We start from the raw sequence: 19,356 nt of genomic DNA on the forward strand, positions 1-19,356 counted from the left end.
TTTGTAGTTTTTGTGCGTAGAACACTTATAATTTCTAAACTATTGGTTCTATCGTCTCGAGATTGATACTATTCAATTCAGTATTAAAATATACATTAGAAAAAATACCTAACTTGTCCCTTTGAAATGCATGAATAAAAAATTATACTTTAATAAAATCCGGCCTCTCATATATACTTAGATTTTTGAAAATTATAAAATCATCGACGAATGTCCCATTTAACTTAGGACAGAGAAATATTAATATGACACTCAGAGGATAAATGGTATGAACGTTTTTGTCGATTTTCTATTCAAACAATAACGAAAAAACTCGCTATTAAAAGTAACTTCAGTTTTTTTTAGTTTTAATAAAGTAGAGAGACTACGTTTCTTAGTCTTCTATTATTACATATTTAAAATGGAAGCTAGTGTATGTTCTAATCATCTCTTGGCTGCTTTCTTGAAAAATTTCACTGTCATAAATTTATCTTTATTTGATAAGAACTAAGCATAAGCTTTATTTTATGCATCATTATTACTTTCCTCCCCCCCCCAAAAAAAAATATAACGAATTTCTCCTTATTTTCTGCCAATTCAATGATAATTTCTTTTTAACAATAATTCGCCTTCGTCCTCACGGATATTATTGAAATCAATCCATTTCTAACAATACAAAATTCACTGAATACTTTCTGTTGCAGCTTGGATAAGTTTCGGTGCTGAGACCCTGGGCCATTTACAATTTCTGTAATTTTAATAAATACTTTCGATTATATAAAAATGTTCATACAAAATTCTAGGCAAAATGACATGTGGATTTGCATAAAGGAAAAGGAAAATATGATTGATATTTCTACTTAAATGTGCAAAGAAACTAAAGTAGGGATAGAATTTGAGATAAAAACGATTGTTCTATTTATCTCCCATCTCCCTAACTTATTCGATTACTTGACAATGAGGTAAGATAGATAAGTTTTAAAATTATATGAATAATAGTAAATGAGTATTTTTTTAACTAAGTATAAAAGCGAGTAAAATACTTGTACAGCAGCCAATTCTTTTAAAGAAAATTTATTTGAAAAATACTCCTTAATTTTTTTAGCTGTGTTACTAATGGCACTTGCCTATATCAGTAAGCCCGCTTAGTAAAACCAAGCGAATTTAAGGTAGAGGGTGCGTTTTTCCTTCGTTTTTCATTGGCGTCATCTATGGCCAAGAATACGACTTCAGCCATACACATGACACAGCCCGTATAGGACGGATCCATTCATACAACCATTCATTTATACGAGGTTATTATTTGTTATGGGAACATGGAGGACTTTGTGACCTGACAGATTTAACGCGCAAGGGTCACCATTTACTACACGGGGAGTCTTCGGCCGGCGGGGATCAAACTCATTACCTCTTGGACATGAGCCGAACGCCCTACCAGCCAGTATCCCGGGCTAAGTTATAATTACTAAATTGTAATTGCGGGACATATAAAAACAAGCGTTTAAAACTAACTTATTGTGTTAGTAAAAGAATGAAAGTTGAAAGTAACACATTGTAAAAAGAACATTTTATTAATGTCATTTCAAACTTGGATTTCTTTTTCTTTGAAATAAAAAATTTTGTTATCTATTGAAGTATTTTTATTTGTCGTAGTATTTACCTTTTCCAGATAATTGCGTGTCCCACGACTCTCTTTAACATTTTTTCTTATTATTTTGTTTAGTTTCTCTATTATTCTAACAACAGACTTAGTTTTTAACTCCATTTGATTGCTTTTCATTTAGTACGTAATAACAGTTGCGTTTACAGATCAGTATAGCCACTTTCATCCCTTGTTACATTTTTTTACATTTAGTCAAAAGAGGACTTATGTAATATAGCTATTGGTGTGTGAAATTTTTATAAGAATTTAAAAAAAGGCTGGCCGATTTCAGTGAAAATAATACTGACTTTAAAATAACTTATTTAATTTCATTTATTTATTAGCTTCATTTTTACTGTTTTAAATAACTCAAATGTTTTAATTTAATAAATATTATTTAAAAGTATTGAAATCAGAGCAGAGTTTCAGTAGGCAACCAGCAACTTTGTTTAATTATAGTATATTTATTACTTTGTTGATCAAAAACAAATTTGTTTCATTCTCTTAATAATATGCTTTGAGGCTTATATTATTTGGAAGCAATTCTAATTGACTTTGCGGCGCATCTACAGAAAAAATACTGATTTGTTCAGAAAAATTCTTTTTGGGGTAACTTTAAGGATCGATTTAAATGTATATTTTTCTTTCCAATGAAAAAATCATTCACCGAAACACAATTTTACAAGACAAATTTACAATTTTATCGCAATTGACGAGTTTCGTATGCTTATTTCGGCCCTGGATATCAACTTACTTAACATAAATGTTTAGTTCACAATGATGGTTTTATTTCCTTCCAATTATGGTACAAAAGGAAGATAGTTTTCTTTAAGTGGACACAATGTTCCAGAAGGAACATTACTTTTGTAACAGTTCATCTAAGAATGATGAAATAGTCTGATACACAACAGTTAAGTTACTTTTTGTTTCAACCTTGATACCCTTAACCTTCCACGTAATATTTTGTGATAAGCAATAGTTTGTACCATGAACAATGTAAAACTCTATATTTAGTATCTTTAATGGAACAGTGGTTTGGCAATGAGAAAAAAAATCAACTATCAACAACAAAAAAAACTATTTCAAGGTTGTATAGTACACTAAAAAATTCTGATTAAAGCATGTTAGTAAATGAGTATAAACATAAGTAAACAAAATCTATTATCTAACTTGTGATAACAAGGTTTGGGTAGCAAATAAACGTGCTAAGTTTTGACTTTGAATTCGGGTCTTATCTATAGTGTGAAAAAACAACAATACGGAATAAAGATAATCACTTGGCGCATTTTACCTACTTTGATTTCTCGTAAACTTTAGAATTATTTACTAGAAACAAAATTAACTAATTGTTATTTTTATTAGTTGAAAAAATAAGTTTTCAATTTAAAATTTGACGGAAGGTTTAAAAATTTTGTTTCTGATGCTTTTATCATGGTTAATGATAATAAGTGAAAAGCATTTAAATATAAGATTTTAATTGACAAATAAATAAGAGTTATCAAAATGCTTGAAGGTTCTATTTCTTCGATTATCCTTTCATGGATAATGATAATAAATGAAAAAAATTTAAATACACGAGTTAGTAATCGAAACAAGAATTTTTTTTAAAATTAGGGAATCCTAAGACTTAAAGCTGTTTTTCGAAGCTCTGTCGCCAAGGAAAATAATAAAACCACAGTTTAAATGCGTTATACTTGAAGTAATGCGATTATTTTAAACTATATATAATCTTGCCGTGAAGAATTATCTGGGCTTTAGAAGAGACAAATAATTTATATATTTTAAAAGTTATTAAACTTTTTTAAAAGTCACCAATTTGGCGACATTTTTCTACCTAGATGAAAATTATCAAAATCACTGCCGTATTCTGAGTTTTTGCAAATTTTCATGAGTCCAAGTAGTGAAGCATTGGAATGAGTTTTCAAATATCAAAACATTAAACTTCAAATGCTTTTCAAACCTAACAGTCATGAGTAACAGTTGCAAACTCACAGCAGTTACAGAAATAATATAGTAGTATTAGCAAAAAAGCATCATTTCATATTGACGGATTTTCGAAAAACAGCTTTAATGGAACTCATTATTTCCATGTCACCATGTCTTTTCTCGTAACACCGAGACTATCAATTCATTTGTGTTCTTAAAAGGGATCTCTGCTAGCGAAAGTTCATGTCTCTGGTTCATAAGTAAGTTCGAATAACATACATAAATTAAAAACTTTCTTCGGTAGCATTTTATTCTGTGGTGCTAAAAAGTAAGTTTAACCTACTTTCATTCTGCTGTTAACTTTATATGTGACGTTTGTGCCAAACCCTCTACTTCCTGCCGAACTGGAAAGAACCAAAGTGTGAAGAAGGCTGCTAGTTTTTTTTTTATTGTAACACCGCAGACTAAGAAACGTATTTCCATCCATCCTACCGATCATGTTTTGTTAAAATGTATTTTTTATGCAGTTTTGCGATACTATTTTCAGCCTCCCTCTTTTTCCTTTTTGATGTTACGTGCCCTTATGCTTGCAAAATTCGATTTGTTCTTAGTGCATAGCCGAGATATCTCCATCTTTGTTTAAAGTTCCTTTCCTCAGTAGGTATTAACGTTTTGTTAAAAAGGTCTTTATTTAATAAATTGGATCAGAAAATTCTTATTATTTCTGACAATTTAATTTGAGAAGTTTCCTAACTTCTTTTTCTGATTTTTTGAAGCTCCAGTTTTCGGCACCATGTATAAGAGTGGAACGTACAGTTACTTTGTACACCATTTATTTTTGTTCTTTATGCGATGAGGCTCTTCAAAAATTATGGATGGTATTTTCTGCTCTAGGGTGCACTGCAAGCTCTTTACTGCCTTAACTACCGGGTCATTGTTTCCGGTGAAGTTTGAAGCCATTTGGCTCACAAGGTGATTTTTGAAACTCTCTTGAGTAGTATTTCTTGTATACGTGTATCTGTTACCTTTGTTATTTGTGTTTAAAAAAAGAATAGTTATGATTATCGTCATTTGAAAACCTGTCATTTCAAGACGTAGGAACCATCGTTTGAAGAAAAGAATAGTTATGAAACACTTCTAAATGATAATTTTTAAAATTGACTTATTCTTGAACCTCGAACAATATGATAACGTATAATGGTGACGCTTGCAACAATAACAAACAGTAATAAACAAGCAAAAATAGGCCAAATCGGAACTACCAAAAAAGTTAGCTCTTTCTAAATATAGCAACCTTGTCACGTTTTTTAACAACACGTCTATAAATAACTAAAACAAATTTTCCTTTCAAACTCACCGGAATTACATAATATCTTATGAAATACAGCCGATTTAAGCTCAGAAATTATATAACTAATTTCTTTTATTAAAACAAAAATATCTAATTGGTTGGTTCTAATGCCACTTACCACACGGGCAAGCCTGCTTGGTGAAACCGAGCAAATTTAAGGCAGAGTATGCGATTCTTGTTTTTTCAGTGGCGCCGTCTATGGTCAAGAATTCGACTTCTGCCATATCATACGTCACACCTGTTTAAAAGGCGGACCAATTCATACATTCATTAATTCATTCACAGATCGTAATTTTGACCTGAATTAGAGAACGATCGATCTCCAATCCAGTACCCCCAGAGGTATTGATTTGTTATGGGAGCAAGGAGGACTTTGCGACTCGACAGAATTTTAACTTGCATCAGTCACCAACTACACGGGGAGTCTTCGGCCGGCGGCGCTCGAACCCACGAACTCTCGGACATGGACCCAGCTCCCTACCGACCGGCTATTTCGGCCTACAAAAATATCTAAAAAAAAAGAAATTACATAGTTATATGTAATGAAAGAAATTAATTATTTTATTAAAACAAAATTTAAAAAAAAATATCGACGAGCAGAATAAGTTGTAGTAAGCAGCTGTATACTTTCTAACAGGAATTAGAGCATGTCATGAGATCGAGAGTGTTGTTGTTTACATTTATATTGAAAACACTATCCATGAACACTACTAAATCATGATCTAGCTTTCATTATTCTCAGAGAAATATCATTTTTTGTAGTGTCCTAAATATATACGTATCTCTGCACTTCTTCAATTTATGCTTTTAATCTCCTTTATTGCGAAATTAACAGTAAACATACATAGTTTTTTTCCGAAATTATTTCAATTCCTACTTGAGTAAAAAGGGCTGCTTATTTAAAAACTTCTACATTGTTTCAATTTGACCACATTGCCACAACCATGCCGTTGATCACGAAATTGTAGAGCCTTAAAGTCTATGACCTTTCTGACCCACAACGAGCTGTTACAAAAATGCTCTACTTTAATAATTATACTAAATTAACAAAAAATCATTTTCTGGGGGGAATATCGATATTTTATGCCGAAACAATGAAAATGATGAATTTCGAGAGTTTGTGAGTGAAGTTCACAAGAGCCGAAACTGCAAAGTATCCAAAAATATTGTAGAAATTAATTTTTACGGTGTTTATTTTCATTATTTTATTTTAGCGCTTATTATTACCTTCGCATTATTTAGGAGTTTAATACTCATAATTATGATCGATGTTCAGTATATTCAATTTTATTGACACTGTAAAGAATAATTTCTAAGCCAATTAAAGATATAACCATAATTTATGTTTTATGACAGATTAACTACGACTATTTATAAAAATTATATTAACTACAACGAAAAGAGCAATACAATGTAAATGAACAGTACAATGTAAAATTTACACGGATGCAAATTTATTTTAAATATTTTTTCTTTGAGAATGTTATCATCGATATCATACGCACATTCAACCCTTTTGATATTTGTTTTATTTTTATTAAATTACTGTTATCCTAAATTATCGATACTGCTTTCCAACTTGGGTGATAGGGAGATAGCTAAATGATTTATTATCTTTGCACTAAATGAAACACAAAAGAGTAAAATTATCACTCATAGAAAAAGAAATATTTTTAGTATCAGCAATTGAATTTTGGACAAAAGGTATGAGTAATTAAGATTGAAAAAATAAATTATGGGAGCTGCGAATGGATATTTCAACGGATAGTTGTTTATCATCATGCCTGTGCAATTAGTTAGCAGAATAGCTTTAGAAGAAGTACAGGTAAAATATAACAAGTCTTTCTTTCTTTCTTTTTCAATTTGTTTGTAGAGATTTTTTTTTAAATCATTGTTTAAATATTTACCCTACAAAAATTATGAGATTTAATGTCTTATGGCTTGACTAGCATTTGAGAATAACACGGGGGATGATTTTAACGAATAATTGTTTTTATCTTACCAATAAAATTAATTAATACAGTGAACCTAAAATAAAAAAAGATATCGAACGCAAAACATTTCTGTTTTCAAACTTAATTTAATAAATGTTATGTTTTAAAAAGTTCTGGTTGAAAAAAAAAATATTTTGAAGTCAATAGAAAAGCATCGTAGTTGGTGATTAAATTTGATCGGTGTCTTTAAATAAGTATTTAAACGAAACTTTATTTTCGATCATGCCTGCACAATTCTTGAAAAAATAAAATTAAAAAATATGAAATACATTTTCAACCATAGTTTAAAAACTTCATTTTCTTTCAAATATATGAGGATGTTATTAATAGTTAACATGTTTCGAAGGGTTAAAAAATAGGGCCCATACCATTCGTACAGATGGGTGAGAATCACGATAGATATTCCGTCATCAAGCTTGCGATAAATCATCTAATGCGGCACATGAGCCATGGTGTGTAGCGCTCACCTCTAAATAAGGCAACCCAGGTTCGAATCCAGCGATGGCTGATAATTATGAATTCTGCTCCCAGCTCATAGTGCTGACGTAAAATATCCTTAGTGGTAGACAGATCATGTTATAGAATCTCCTTTCTGTCGGAGTAACCATGGGAGATTTTCGTGGTTTTCCTCTCTGTGTAACACAAATGTAGGTTAGTTCAAAAAAGGTCCATATTCTTGTCCTAATTACTTTTTAATATAATTAAGGAATAACACTTTTAGTTTTAAGACTTTAAGGAGGACTAACAATCCAGATCGAAAGCGCAGAGAATAATATTAAAAAGGGATTTTAAGATTTTAAAAATAAATGTTAAGGGTCAATAGCGTTAAATACAGGATAAATGAATAATTTACAATTAAAGAACCATTTAAATTTATGTTGAAGCTAGTCAAACATGTATGAATTTTCTTTGTTTAATAATCATTTTGTTTCGTATTTTTTTCTTTCAAATTAAACTGCACGAGTCTGTTAACACAACAGTTGTTTATTTTTTATGATACATAGAGATTGTAGCGGAGATTCTAAATTTTGGTATCTGGAAAAATTTATTTGCTAAGTTACTCTTTCACTATTCTTAGTTATTCTCTGCCATAAGGTAAGATTGTTAGTTCGATTGGTTAAGGTAGGATCTTTGGTGAGATTGTTGGTTCGAAACCTGGCTCAAAACTAATTCTTGAGCAGTGGTGGCTCAGGGAATAGAGCGTTCGCCTCCCAATGATGAGAACTGGGTTCAAATCCCAGCGATGGCATTTGGATACGAATTCCGCATCCGACTCGCACTGATGACAGTGCGGACGTAAAATATCCTCAGTTTTAGATAGATCATGGGTTAGAGTCCCCTTTCCGCCTGACTAACCGTGGTAGGTTTTCGTGGTTTTCCCCTCCATATAACGCAAATGCGGGTTAGTTTCATCAGAAAGTTCACTACGAAGAAGAAATTTCTTCCAATACTTGATACTGGAGTTCCTTTGTCTTCTGCATTGGGCTCAAAATTACAAAGCTACGGCGTTGAAGACTGGTAGCCGTAAACTCAAAATTGGGTCCGCAGTCCAACGACGGTTACAAAATAAAATTTTAAAAAAAGCTTATCTAGTTAAAAAATAAACGCAACTGAAACAAATTATGTTTTAAAAAAATAAATAAAGCACTTAAAAGAAACTTAAGTAAAAAATAAATAAAACACTTAAAATAAATAAGCGCACTTAAAAGAAATAAAATTAATTTTTGTGAAAACAATTTATAAAAGTAAACTTTTTTATATTTATGGGTTGAAAAATGCGAGCAATAATTTTAGAGTTAAAAAATATTAATACAACTATAGAAAAATAGAATGAATATGATACATGTGGGAAATATAGTTAACAGAGGCTCATAGAGTTCATTCATATTTCATATCCACTATACCGTTATAACAAGATAGGTTTTATTTATTTTTGAAATTTAAAGCAGGAAATTTTCTTCCCACGTCCTTTAGGAAACCTTGTATTTCACACGCTGCGGTAAATAAATGACGGAAAATGTATACAAAAGATTACATAACTGGGGTTTTTAACATTATTTTCATTTATAGTTCCACAATAAAAAAAAGAAGTGTCATTTGTCAATGTTTTAATTTTCACTATTTTGCTAACAATGGAAACAAAACTGTCGTTCGCAAATCAACTTTTTGGAATTAAGTATCATTGTCCTCTAAATATAGAAGTTTCCTTTTATAAAAATATTCAAACAAGAAATTTCTTAAAAAAGGTCCATTTTTTTCACTTTTTGCATTTCATATGAACTACGAAACCTTTGAAATTCAAAATTGATTCGTGGAAATAACCTTTCAAAAGTCGACACTATGGGAAATATTTTTCAAATAATTCTTCTCCTTTTACATCAGATTTAGCTACGATGTATTTCAAATGAAAATAGGTAAGTTTTTATGAATTCGTTAACTTTTTCGATTACTGTAATAAGTTTATTCTAAAAGTTGATAAGAAAATAAGTTTTATTCTTCTAAACATTAAATTTTAAGATTTCCTATTTAGTTTTTAGTATAGTTGCATAAAATTTTTAAAGAACTATTCATTTTTGCTATTTTTGAGTTCAATATAATATTGGATAAATTACTTTTTTTTTGTATATAAAATAATTTATTATACAGTCTTCAATAATTCTTTTTGTAATAAACGTGCTTTTTAATTCGATTTTCGCCTGAAGCAATAAAACACAGTTTAAATATAACAAAAATAAAACCACATTAATAGTATTATAAAATATAGTTCTGTTTCAAGCTAACTACATTATAATTATTAAACTTTTTAATTAAAAATAAATCTGGGTAATTACTGTTCTTTGGACAACTGTAATTATTTGAGCAACCTAGTGGACGAATTTTGCTTTCAGAGCCTGTAGTTGGGTCCTTTAACAACAGATAATTCCGTAATGGTGAAAATTTTAGAATTAGAGAAATTTTATTTTTTAGTTGCTGAGTAATTTATCTCACTAAACTTGGTAGGAAAATAAAACCCTATAGTATGCATTCTAAAACAAAACTAAGGTAGATAGGTACCAAAATGTCATTCTCTTTAACGCTGCTTTTCGAAGCTTTGTCGCCAAGGAAAATAAAAAAGCCATAGTTTGAGTGACTTACACTTAAAGCAACTACGATGATTTTATACTATAAATGTAATCTTGTCGTGAAAAAATTACCTGGGCTTTAGAACTGACAGATAACTTATATATTTTAAAAGTTATTAAACTTTTTTAAAAAATCGCCAATTTGGCAACATTTTTCCACCTAGATGAAAAGTATCAAAATCACTGCCGTATTCTCAATTTTTGCAAATTTTTATGAGGCCAGATAGTATTAGCACTGGAGAAAGTTTTAAAATTTTAAAAAATTACTCCACAGACGATTTTCATTTTTACAAAACTGTGGCTTTTTTCTATACTGACGTTTTGCGCCATTTTGAAAAAAAGTCATGAGTAACAGTTGCAAACTCACTGCAGTTATAAAAATAGCATATTATTCACTCAAAAGCATCATATCATAATACGATGGAGTCCTCGAAAAACTGCCTAAAGTATAAAAGCACCTCTTGCTCCACTCACGTGTTAACCATTGATCTTTTATCTTTGTCATTTTTGTTCTTTTCTTCCCTTAAAAATCATTTTCACAGAAGAAAAAAATAATTAAAAACAAGATCATTTTGTTTATAAAATACATAATTTTTGAAATTATACATACAAACATTTCGTTAATGTACTTATCGTAGCAAAATGAGCGAATACTTGGATTTGAAAAGTAAACACCTTTACTTTAAAATATATTTAAACATAGAAATACAGAATGTGCAACGCAATAAGAAGTAATAGATGAAAAGTGATTTTACATGTTAGCTATCTTATATTGTATATCAATTCAAATCGAAAAAAGTTTTTATCTTTCTGGAGATTTTTGATATTTTTAAAAAATTTCGGTTTAAAGGTTATGATTTATATCTGAGAACATCTAATCTTCTTTTCACATTTTTCTTATTTTATTTATTAATTTTTTTTACTCATTTTTTTGTCACTTTTGACATCAAAACAAGCACGAGCTTATAAAATAAAGATTGAAAGGCACGAAAATTTTTCCGAAACCATGAAAAAATTATTATTTTTCAAAGCAAGAAAGTGAAAAAATTTTCAAAAACAAATAATACTTACTTTTATGAGAAAAATTCTGAAATCATTTTGGATGTAAAAAAATATTACGGAAGTATTAAAAATTGTTAAATCTGTAAAAAATATTTTAAAACGTAAGTAATTCGTTGACTATGTTGTTATTGTTCACAAAATTTTATCTTAAATTAGTCTATTGTCAAATTCATCCTTGCTTTTTTCTGTCTTATTTTTTTTTTAGTTTGTACTTATTTTTTTAGTCTTACTTTTTTTATTTAATAATATTTTAAAGAATAATTTGGTAACAAGCAATACGCAAATGAATTGGAATACCTCACGAATCATAAATTCTGCATCATAATTTTTGATATGCTAAAATAATTCATAAACCAGTTATTTACAATTTATAATGTTTCATGGGGCTTTTATAATGTTTTATAAGCTTTGTGGGAAGCATATTTATACATTTTCAATAAATATGCAACGGAATTAAATGATTTTAAAGCTTTATAGTAGTTTATTAAAATTTGTAAGGTCTTACTGAATTAATATTAAAAAAATTGGGGGTGGGTACAGATCTTTATACAAAATTTTCTTGGTAAACTACAAGATATTTTTTGAGTAAATATGATTTAAAAATAATATCAAATATTTTTAAAGGAAAAAAAAACATATTAATAAGTAAAACTTTATGAAGCTTAACGTTCAAAATTAAGGCTAAGAAAAACTTTTTATTAAACTATCAAACTTTAACATGATCGTATTATGGACACTTAAACTAGTGTCTATGTCATAACAAAACTTTAAAACTTAAACTTATCATAATAAAGTATGTTTTCAAAAACCAGTTATTCTACTAGAAAGTGTGCAGATTAACTAGAGTGATCTGCTTAAGTGTAAATTGTTCATTACCTTCTAGGTCAGAGGTCGCCAAAGTGGTCTATATAGACCCCCAGGGGTCTATTTAACATAAGCGGGGGTCATTCTGCANAATGTTAAATTTGAACATTGCTTATTAAGCCGTGAGTAATCTGCACGGCGCTTGTTAAACTGAAAATACCATCTTTGCTGGAAAGATCAGCAGCAAGGTTTATGTATGCTTAGATTAATATAATGTTATTTATTTTATTTTCAATACCTAAACAATCAAGTTAATCAGCACATTAGTGTATAAAACCAATCATCAAATAAATACAGAAAATCGAATGGTTTAAAGTATTATTACTAATAAAGAAACGAAAGAAACAAACTTTTAACTTCAAACTTTACGGAAGCCTATTACTTACGTGAGCACAATACCTTCGTGATTCCGCACTTTAAGGAATAACCCTATACCTTTTGTAATTAGAATAGGCACCTCAAGGTTATACTGAGCCGGGAAACTGGCTGTATGATTTGTGGAAACCATGGTAACGGGGAGGGGCAAGGTGTGGAGAGTGGATAAATCACGTATTTCTGGGACATCTACTATTTAATTTACAAAAGTATAAAAAATTTGCATTTTTGCTTAACGACTTTACAGTTTTAGCAGGACCAGATGCATAAATTCTTTATAAAATGTTGCATTTCTCATTAAAGATGGAAGACATTAAAGAAGGAGATTTTCAAAACTCGGTGAGCAGTGATAGTACTCTGGACAGTGGCAAAAGTCCTCCAAACAATGACGACACCATAGGAAGCTGTTCGAGTTTCGCTTACAAAGCTATTGCCTCTGAAGCGAGTACATTGAAAAACAGTACCGCCAAACTCTACCCTAGAAGTGTTTCCAGGTACAACGAATCAGTTTCAAAACATGCATCAAGTAATAGCCTCAATGAAATAACTGAAGCGGAGAAGGCCCAAATAACAAGGTATTTCTGACAGAATACAAAATTGGAATGAAATCAGTCGAATAGTTTCTGAGAAATTTAAAAAAAAGTCGCACTTTTCAATTTTAATTTCTCAAGAACTATTCGATCGATTATGCACAAAATTTGTAGTTTGTCATTTAATATCATATAGTTTAAAATGATGTATAAATCAGTATATCTTACCATCTTTTTACTTTTACTAAATAAAGCGATATATATTATTGAATTATGGAGCCATCGAAATATTTGTCCTCTTAATGATAATATCACTTTTTGCATTTTTCGCCAATTTCAGATATTATTTAAGAAAATCAAAATATTTTTGCACACCATTATAGAGTTATTTTATCCAAAGACGTTCTTTTATCCAAAAACCATTAAAAAATAATTTTTTAATAATTATTTATGATTTTTATAACTTTATTTTTAAAAAAATCGAGAATATTTCGAACAGTCAGTGATACAGATTTTTATATCGTTTTAAACTGTGACATTTTAAATGGCAGAATACAAAATTGGAATGAAATCGGATAAAGAGTTTCTGAGAAATTAAAAAAAAAAATTGTGCATTTTTATTTCTGAAGAACTATTTGTCAGCTCATAATTTATAGTTTGTCATTTAATATTATGTAGTTCAAAATGATGTAAAAACTTCTGTATCCTACCACTCAAAATCTTTCGACTCTTATTAAATAAAGTGATGTATATATAATTGAATGATTATAAAAATTATTTTTAATGCGTAGAATTACCTTTGTATAAATGAATTTTATAGTTTTATGCAAAAATACTTTGTTTACAAAGTTCCCGACACATGGTGAAATTCGCAAAAAGTAAATTATTATTATGTTTTCCATAGTAAGAGGTCTTTTCCCTAAAATTATTTGCAAAAAATATTGTATTAAAAAACATCCCCACCGGACCTAACTGCAGATTACTAGAATTTCAACTTCACACCTGGTCAATTATCTACAAGCGCACCCTCAGAAATTTATATTTTCTTATAAAAGCTAAAACTAATGTTTAGCATGACAATATATGCAACTCTTTTCTTTCTTTTTTTCCTTCAAAAACGTATTTAGTAGGTTTTGCAATCTGAGCAACCTACGTGTAATTACGTGCATTGTATTTTATCTCTCTTTAAAGTATTGCTTTTAAATAAATGAAGACACTTTCTTTTAGGGCCAAAAATTATTCTATGACAAAATGAAATTGGGCGATTCCATGAAAAAGGGGAAAAGCATCGGAAAATTCAAATAAGAATAATGTTATTATTTTGGATTTTTTCTGAATTAGAAAGGTTTGAAGTTTCATAATTTATAAAAAAAAAATTTGAGAATTCAGTTTTGTAGTGTTGGTAGCCCATTGAACATTGGCATTTGCTTGTTCTGATTTGGGTGAAGAACATGGTCAGATTCTGAAAATCAGTAAGTTAACATTATCTTCCTTTCAAAATGTTCCAAAGAATAAATATTGTTTATTACACGTAGTTGAAATATTGTGCAGTGTTAAAATAACTTTTTGTTGTTAAATTCACTTAATTATATAAATTTCAANTTCGGTGATCTGCTGGGAACCGTGTCTTAATGATCAGTCCACTGCGGGACTATGGAGAATTAAAGATACTGCTTTCTATTTAGGAGATAGGTCATTTGCTTTTATCAAGTTTCAAAATTAATTACTAAGTTCGTCAATAGATGACGCTGTTGACTGTAAAAATTATGAAATAATGTTGTTGTTTTTTAATACAAATTAATGTTCAACTGTAAAATAATTAGCACTGCTGTATGTTGATCTGTGGACTAATTTTTACACTCGATGAGAATAAATCTCTCATTTCCTTAGTCGAACACAACAAACTGTACATTTCTATCTTTCAATATTTTATGGTAATTGGCTTTTTTTAATTGTTGTTCTTAACGAATGTTAAAATGAAAGTACATAATATTTTTAGGAGAAACATGACAACTGTTTTCGTGAGCATTTATGGAATTCTTTTAACGGCTACAGGAGCTGTAATTTACGTTAATCATCAAAGTTCAGATTCCAGACATGTCAGTGAGGTGAGACTCAATCTCTGGTTTCCACTACTCTTTGGCATCTTTTCCAAATGTAACATTATTTTTTCTTAATTTCCTGTAGGTTTTTAGCACGTCTATTGCAGCTATTGGGATGGCATGGTTGATATTTTTACATCTAGATTTATACCGTTACAAGCGACAGATTTTTAAAAACATTATAGTTGGTTCTCACCAGATGGATAAAATCAGCACGATTACAGATTTTAACATGGCTGCAACATTCATAGGGAATGAAAATCCACCGTATCAGTTTCTGAGAGGACGACACAGTGGAAGCTTTTACTTGAAAGCCGGATTAGCAGGTGAAGTTTGATAAATAATTTATAGCACAATAAGCCTACCGTACAAAAAAATAGCCAACCCTTTGAGAAATTCCAAAAAACATGATTTAACATCAGCGCAGAATTCAGTTTTAGAAATCAACCACATGATGCAGCAATGACTTGTATATATTACTGTGAATGACCGAAATTGGTGGTTGTTGACCCCAAGTAGCACTCCATATCGATTGATCTCGAAAAAACTTCGCTTACGACGTCGATCGATGTTGTTCCGAAACATTGATCTATGTAGAAACGTCAGATTTTTTTAATATTGTTCAGCATTGTAAAATTGATGTAAATCGATTTCTCAATAACGCCGTAGAATGTCGAGTTTAAAAAAACCATATTCCACTGCGTTTACAGATGCAGTAGAATGCCGATGAATATTTTCATAACGTTATTCGTATAACAAGCATTTAAAGATGCGGCAGAACGCCGATCGATAATTTTGATACGTTATTTGAAAAAAAAAATTTCACGGATGGTGTAGGATATATATACATGTTTATTAATTTGTATTTTATAAGCTTTTGCACTCCAGTCTGCACAATGGACCGGTGGAAGTACTTCCACCGGTGATTGTTGACAATCACATTGTCACTTTGGTAAATGTCCGAAATATATACTAGGTCTAGTTAAGTGCCTCTACCATAACCTATACTGATATTTTTTAAGGCTCAATGTCACTGCCAGGTATACAGTTGCCCGGTACTCCTAACACTGATATTTCTCTTAATTTATCCTCAGCAGATATTAAAATATCGAATAAATATAATAATATCAACGAATAAATTAATATGAAATCGTATATAACAAATATTTTGGACATTCACCAAATGGTTGACATTCACCAGTGAAAATCGTCATTCTCTTGATTTTGGTTATTCACTGTAACATATACATGTTGAACGGAGAGCAAATGGTCCCCAATAAGAGTTTTACAAAAAGCTTTCTACTAAGATCTTTGTTAATAGTTAAAACATGTATGTAGAATTTTTTTTTTAACCCAAATTCTGGGAATAGGGATTTATAGTTTATTCTTAAAAATAGTAAGAGCTTCTTTTACTCCTCACAAAATCAGCTAGAAATGAAATGGGTTTGCTAACATTTTTTTTTCTTTTCTGTCTTACTTACAGCCTAGCTTCAGATGCTTCAAAAGCAAGGTAGAGAAAGCTTTTGCATTGAATGCTTTGGATACTTGTATTCTATTTAAGAATGCTTAGAACAGTGCCCAGATATGGGTTTATTTGTCAGATAAAATAGACAAGCGATTATTTTAAAAATTATTGGTTAAAATAATTAGTCGATGGTGAAACAATCATGGCTACTGGTTATAAGTTTAAAATATCAAGACCAGTTTCAATCGACTTTAAATTACATTCATGATGTATTACATTTAGTAGATTTAAGCTTTTCGATTCAAGCGTAACACGCACTAAATAGATTTTCATTCATACCAACATCAAACAATACTACAAGAAATATTTGACAAAGGGGATGCCTAGGAGAAAAATACTTATTAAACAAGTTGCGGATACATTTATATGATATATATGCAAAACAAATTAACGGCAGAGAGATGCTGTACATTCGTATAACGACCGTATATGAACCACAGCTTAACAATGCTGTACGACCGTTAACACTCATTGAAAGGGTGACAGATAGAAAATAAGGAATAACCACACAGAAAATAAATGAGGGACTAGAGTCTCATATGAAGAAAAAATCTTAAACAAAAGTAGGAAACTGCATTATAACACTTGAAAAATAATAATAAATATCTAACTATATACTAATACCATAAACAATTACAGGTTTTGTCAAAACCTTATCCACAAGTTTTATCAAAAGTACTATTGTAAGTGCTGTGAGTAAAAGTATAATCTCGTCGATGAATTTTTTATTTTGGACACAGCTCAAAATGCGTGTTTAAGAAAATTAACACATATGAGGATAATTTGAACTGTGTCCAGAATTAAAAGCTCATCGACGATCTACTTAGCAAAACAATACATCTCTTCTATAATATTGTATAAAAACTAAACCTTTAAGAAGTTATTAATTCGGTAATAAATACAAGTATATTCGGGTATTTATTGAAAAAGTCAGAATCTAGCTCATCAAAAAAAAAAGGGTCGAAAATGAAGAATACAATAGGCAGTATCAAAACGAATAAACAAAAATTTAATTATATTTAAAAAAATACAGTAAATTTATGAGATGCAATTACTTCTGATTTAAAATTAGTTACGTAGCTCTCCATAGTTAACAGTCCAATTCACACATTAGTAATAAGGATAAACAGGGCCTTATATGGAATATTGTTGTGGTTGTTACTTATGTTACTTGCCAATACCAGCAAGACTGCTTGAAATCAAGCGAATTTTTAAGGCATATGGTGCGTTTCTTGTTTTTTTTTTTCAGTGGCCCCATCTATGGCTAAGAATGCGACTTCCGCCACGCACATGTCACAGCCCGTTTTTACAGGGAGGACCCAATCTTACTACATCCATTCATCCACGGATCATAATTTTGGCCTGAACCAGAGAACGATCAATCACTAGTTCAGTATTGATTCGTAATACTTGGAAGCACCCGTCACCATATCATTTTATGTCAATTATTTAATACCATGTATTATTTAATACCATATATTATTAATACCATATATAATTATTTAATACCATATATAATTATTTAATACCATTTTATGTCACGGCAGTCACCATGGATTCTTCGGTTAACGGGATTCGGAAATGGCTCTGCTAAATAGTTAAAATTTGTTCTAAGATGTTATTTCAGTGGAAAGGCATCACTTTGACATCAGTCCATTCAGATTCGGTAAATAAAAAAGGAATATATATTTCAAGGGAACAGGAGATAATAAACAAACTGAAAAAGATGAACCACAAAAAAGAGGGAGACAGTAGTGTTGGCTCGAAGAGAGTCCGTGCAAGTTGTGGCGTTTCAATTTAGTTTGCCAACTTCACTAAGTCTCGGAAATCTGGTCACATAAGAAGCCTCTCAGCATTTGTGACGCCTAATTAACAAATCTGCAATCTATTCAATGCGAGAGAAAATTGTCCTGGACAACTATATTCAAATGGTTTTTTAAACAGTTGAGAAAAATCATTAATCTGGAGATTGCCACAATTTCTTTGCGATGTTTCTATAAAAACAGTTTTAATTGTTTTGTGTGACCCTGAATTTACCTTCCTAGTTTACCAGTAGGTCAGATTAAAATGTATCCTTAATTTTCCCTAAAATATGTCTTTTAAGTGATTTTGATGAGTTTAGTTTGTTACAAGAACTTCTTCAATTATAAGAACTTCTTCATTTCAATAGTATTCTGCTTTGGTCACCTCATCAATGAAGGGCTGATGTTGGGGCAGGAATTCATCAACTTTGTACAAGAATATCGCGTAGATCTTGGCTGCGGAGATACCTATTCTATGATTCATCACATTATTAGGCCAGCCTATTCCTTTTATCAACTCTTCATAGTCTTCAAATACTCCAATGTATGTAGGAATTTTCTATTTATATTTCTATGATATTAGATATACAGGATTGATGTATGAACAAAAATTGTGTTTGTTGAATTGCCTTTTTTTTTTTTTTTTTTACCCAAACAAAAACTGGCAATTAAATGACGTGGGTACATTAACTCATGTTTTCAGAGTTGGAAGTTCAATAATAAAATTAAAGAACAGAATTTTTTTTGTAAATTTAAGGGCAATTGATTTATTCTGAATGTGAGTCAACAAATTTGAATCATACAAAAATAGGTTTACGAGCAAATTTCATAGTTAATAAAAATTAAAACTTTGAAAAGTATACACATGTATAGTTTGTCTACAGAAAGAAGTCCCCTCTACACAAAGTCTAAGGCACTCTGTTGCTATGGAAACAAGAAATAGCACATCTTAAAGAGGAGAACTTCTCTCTCCCCTGATCCAAAGCATGTCTTTAATACTAACCCAACACTCCTGCTTGAAATAGTTAAATCTCGTTACTATAGTCACGGCCATTGTTCCAGACGAATGGTGAAGGAAGTTT

The 19,356-nt window shown here is 30.3% G+C and overlaps 1 protein-coding gene across 3 annotated transcripts in view; it reads left to right on the top strand.

Annotated features, from left to right (window-relative positions):
* Positions 1-19,356, top strand: part of LOC107452544 (proton channel OtopLc) — a 114,536-nt gene that overhangs the window by 88,718 nt on the left and 6,462 nt on the right. The window contains exons 1-5 of one of the 3 annotated variants that reach the window (XM_071179945.1): positions 3,784-3,807; positions 12,619-12,890; positions 14,845-14,953; positions 15,033-15,273; positions 18,643-18,818. In XM_071179945.1, the coding sequence (XP_071036046.1) occupies positions 12,619-12,890; positions 14,845-14,953; positions 15,033-15,273; positions 18,643-18,818 (798 nt within the window). In that variant the 5' untranslated portion in view covers positions 3,784-3,807. Of the gene's footprint in view, positions 1-3,783; positions 3,808-6,519; positions 6,724-12,618; positions 12,891-14,844; positions 14,954-15,032; positions 15,274-18,642; positions 18,819-19,356 lie in introns of those variants that run through there. The other 2 variants (XM_016069038.3, XM_071179946.1) reach the window with 2 other exon arrangements.

Source organism: Parasteatoda tepidariorum, chromosome 4 (assembly GCF_043381705.1).
Source record: "Parasteatoda tepidariorum isolate YZ-2023 chromosome 4, CAS_Ptep_4.0, whole genome shotgun sequence".
Classification (NCBI taxonomy): Eukaryota; Metazoa; Arthropoda; class Arachnida; order Araneae; family Theridiidae; genus Parasteatoda; species Parasteatoda tepidariorum.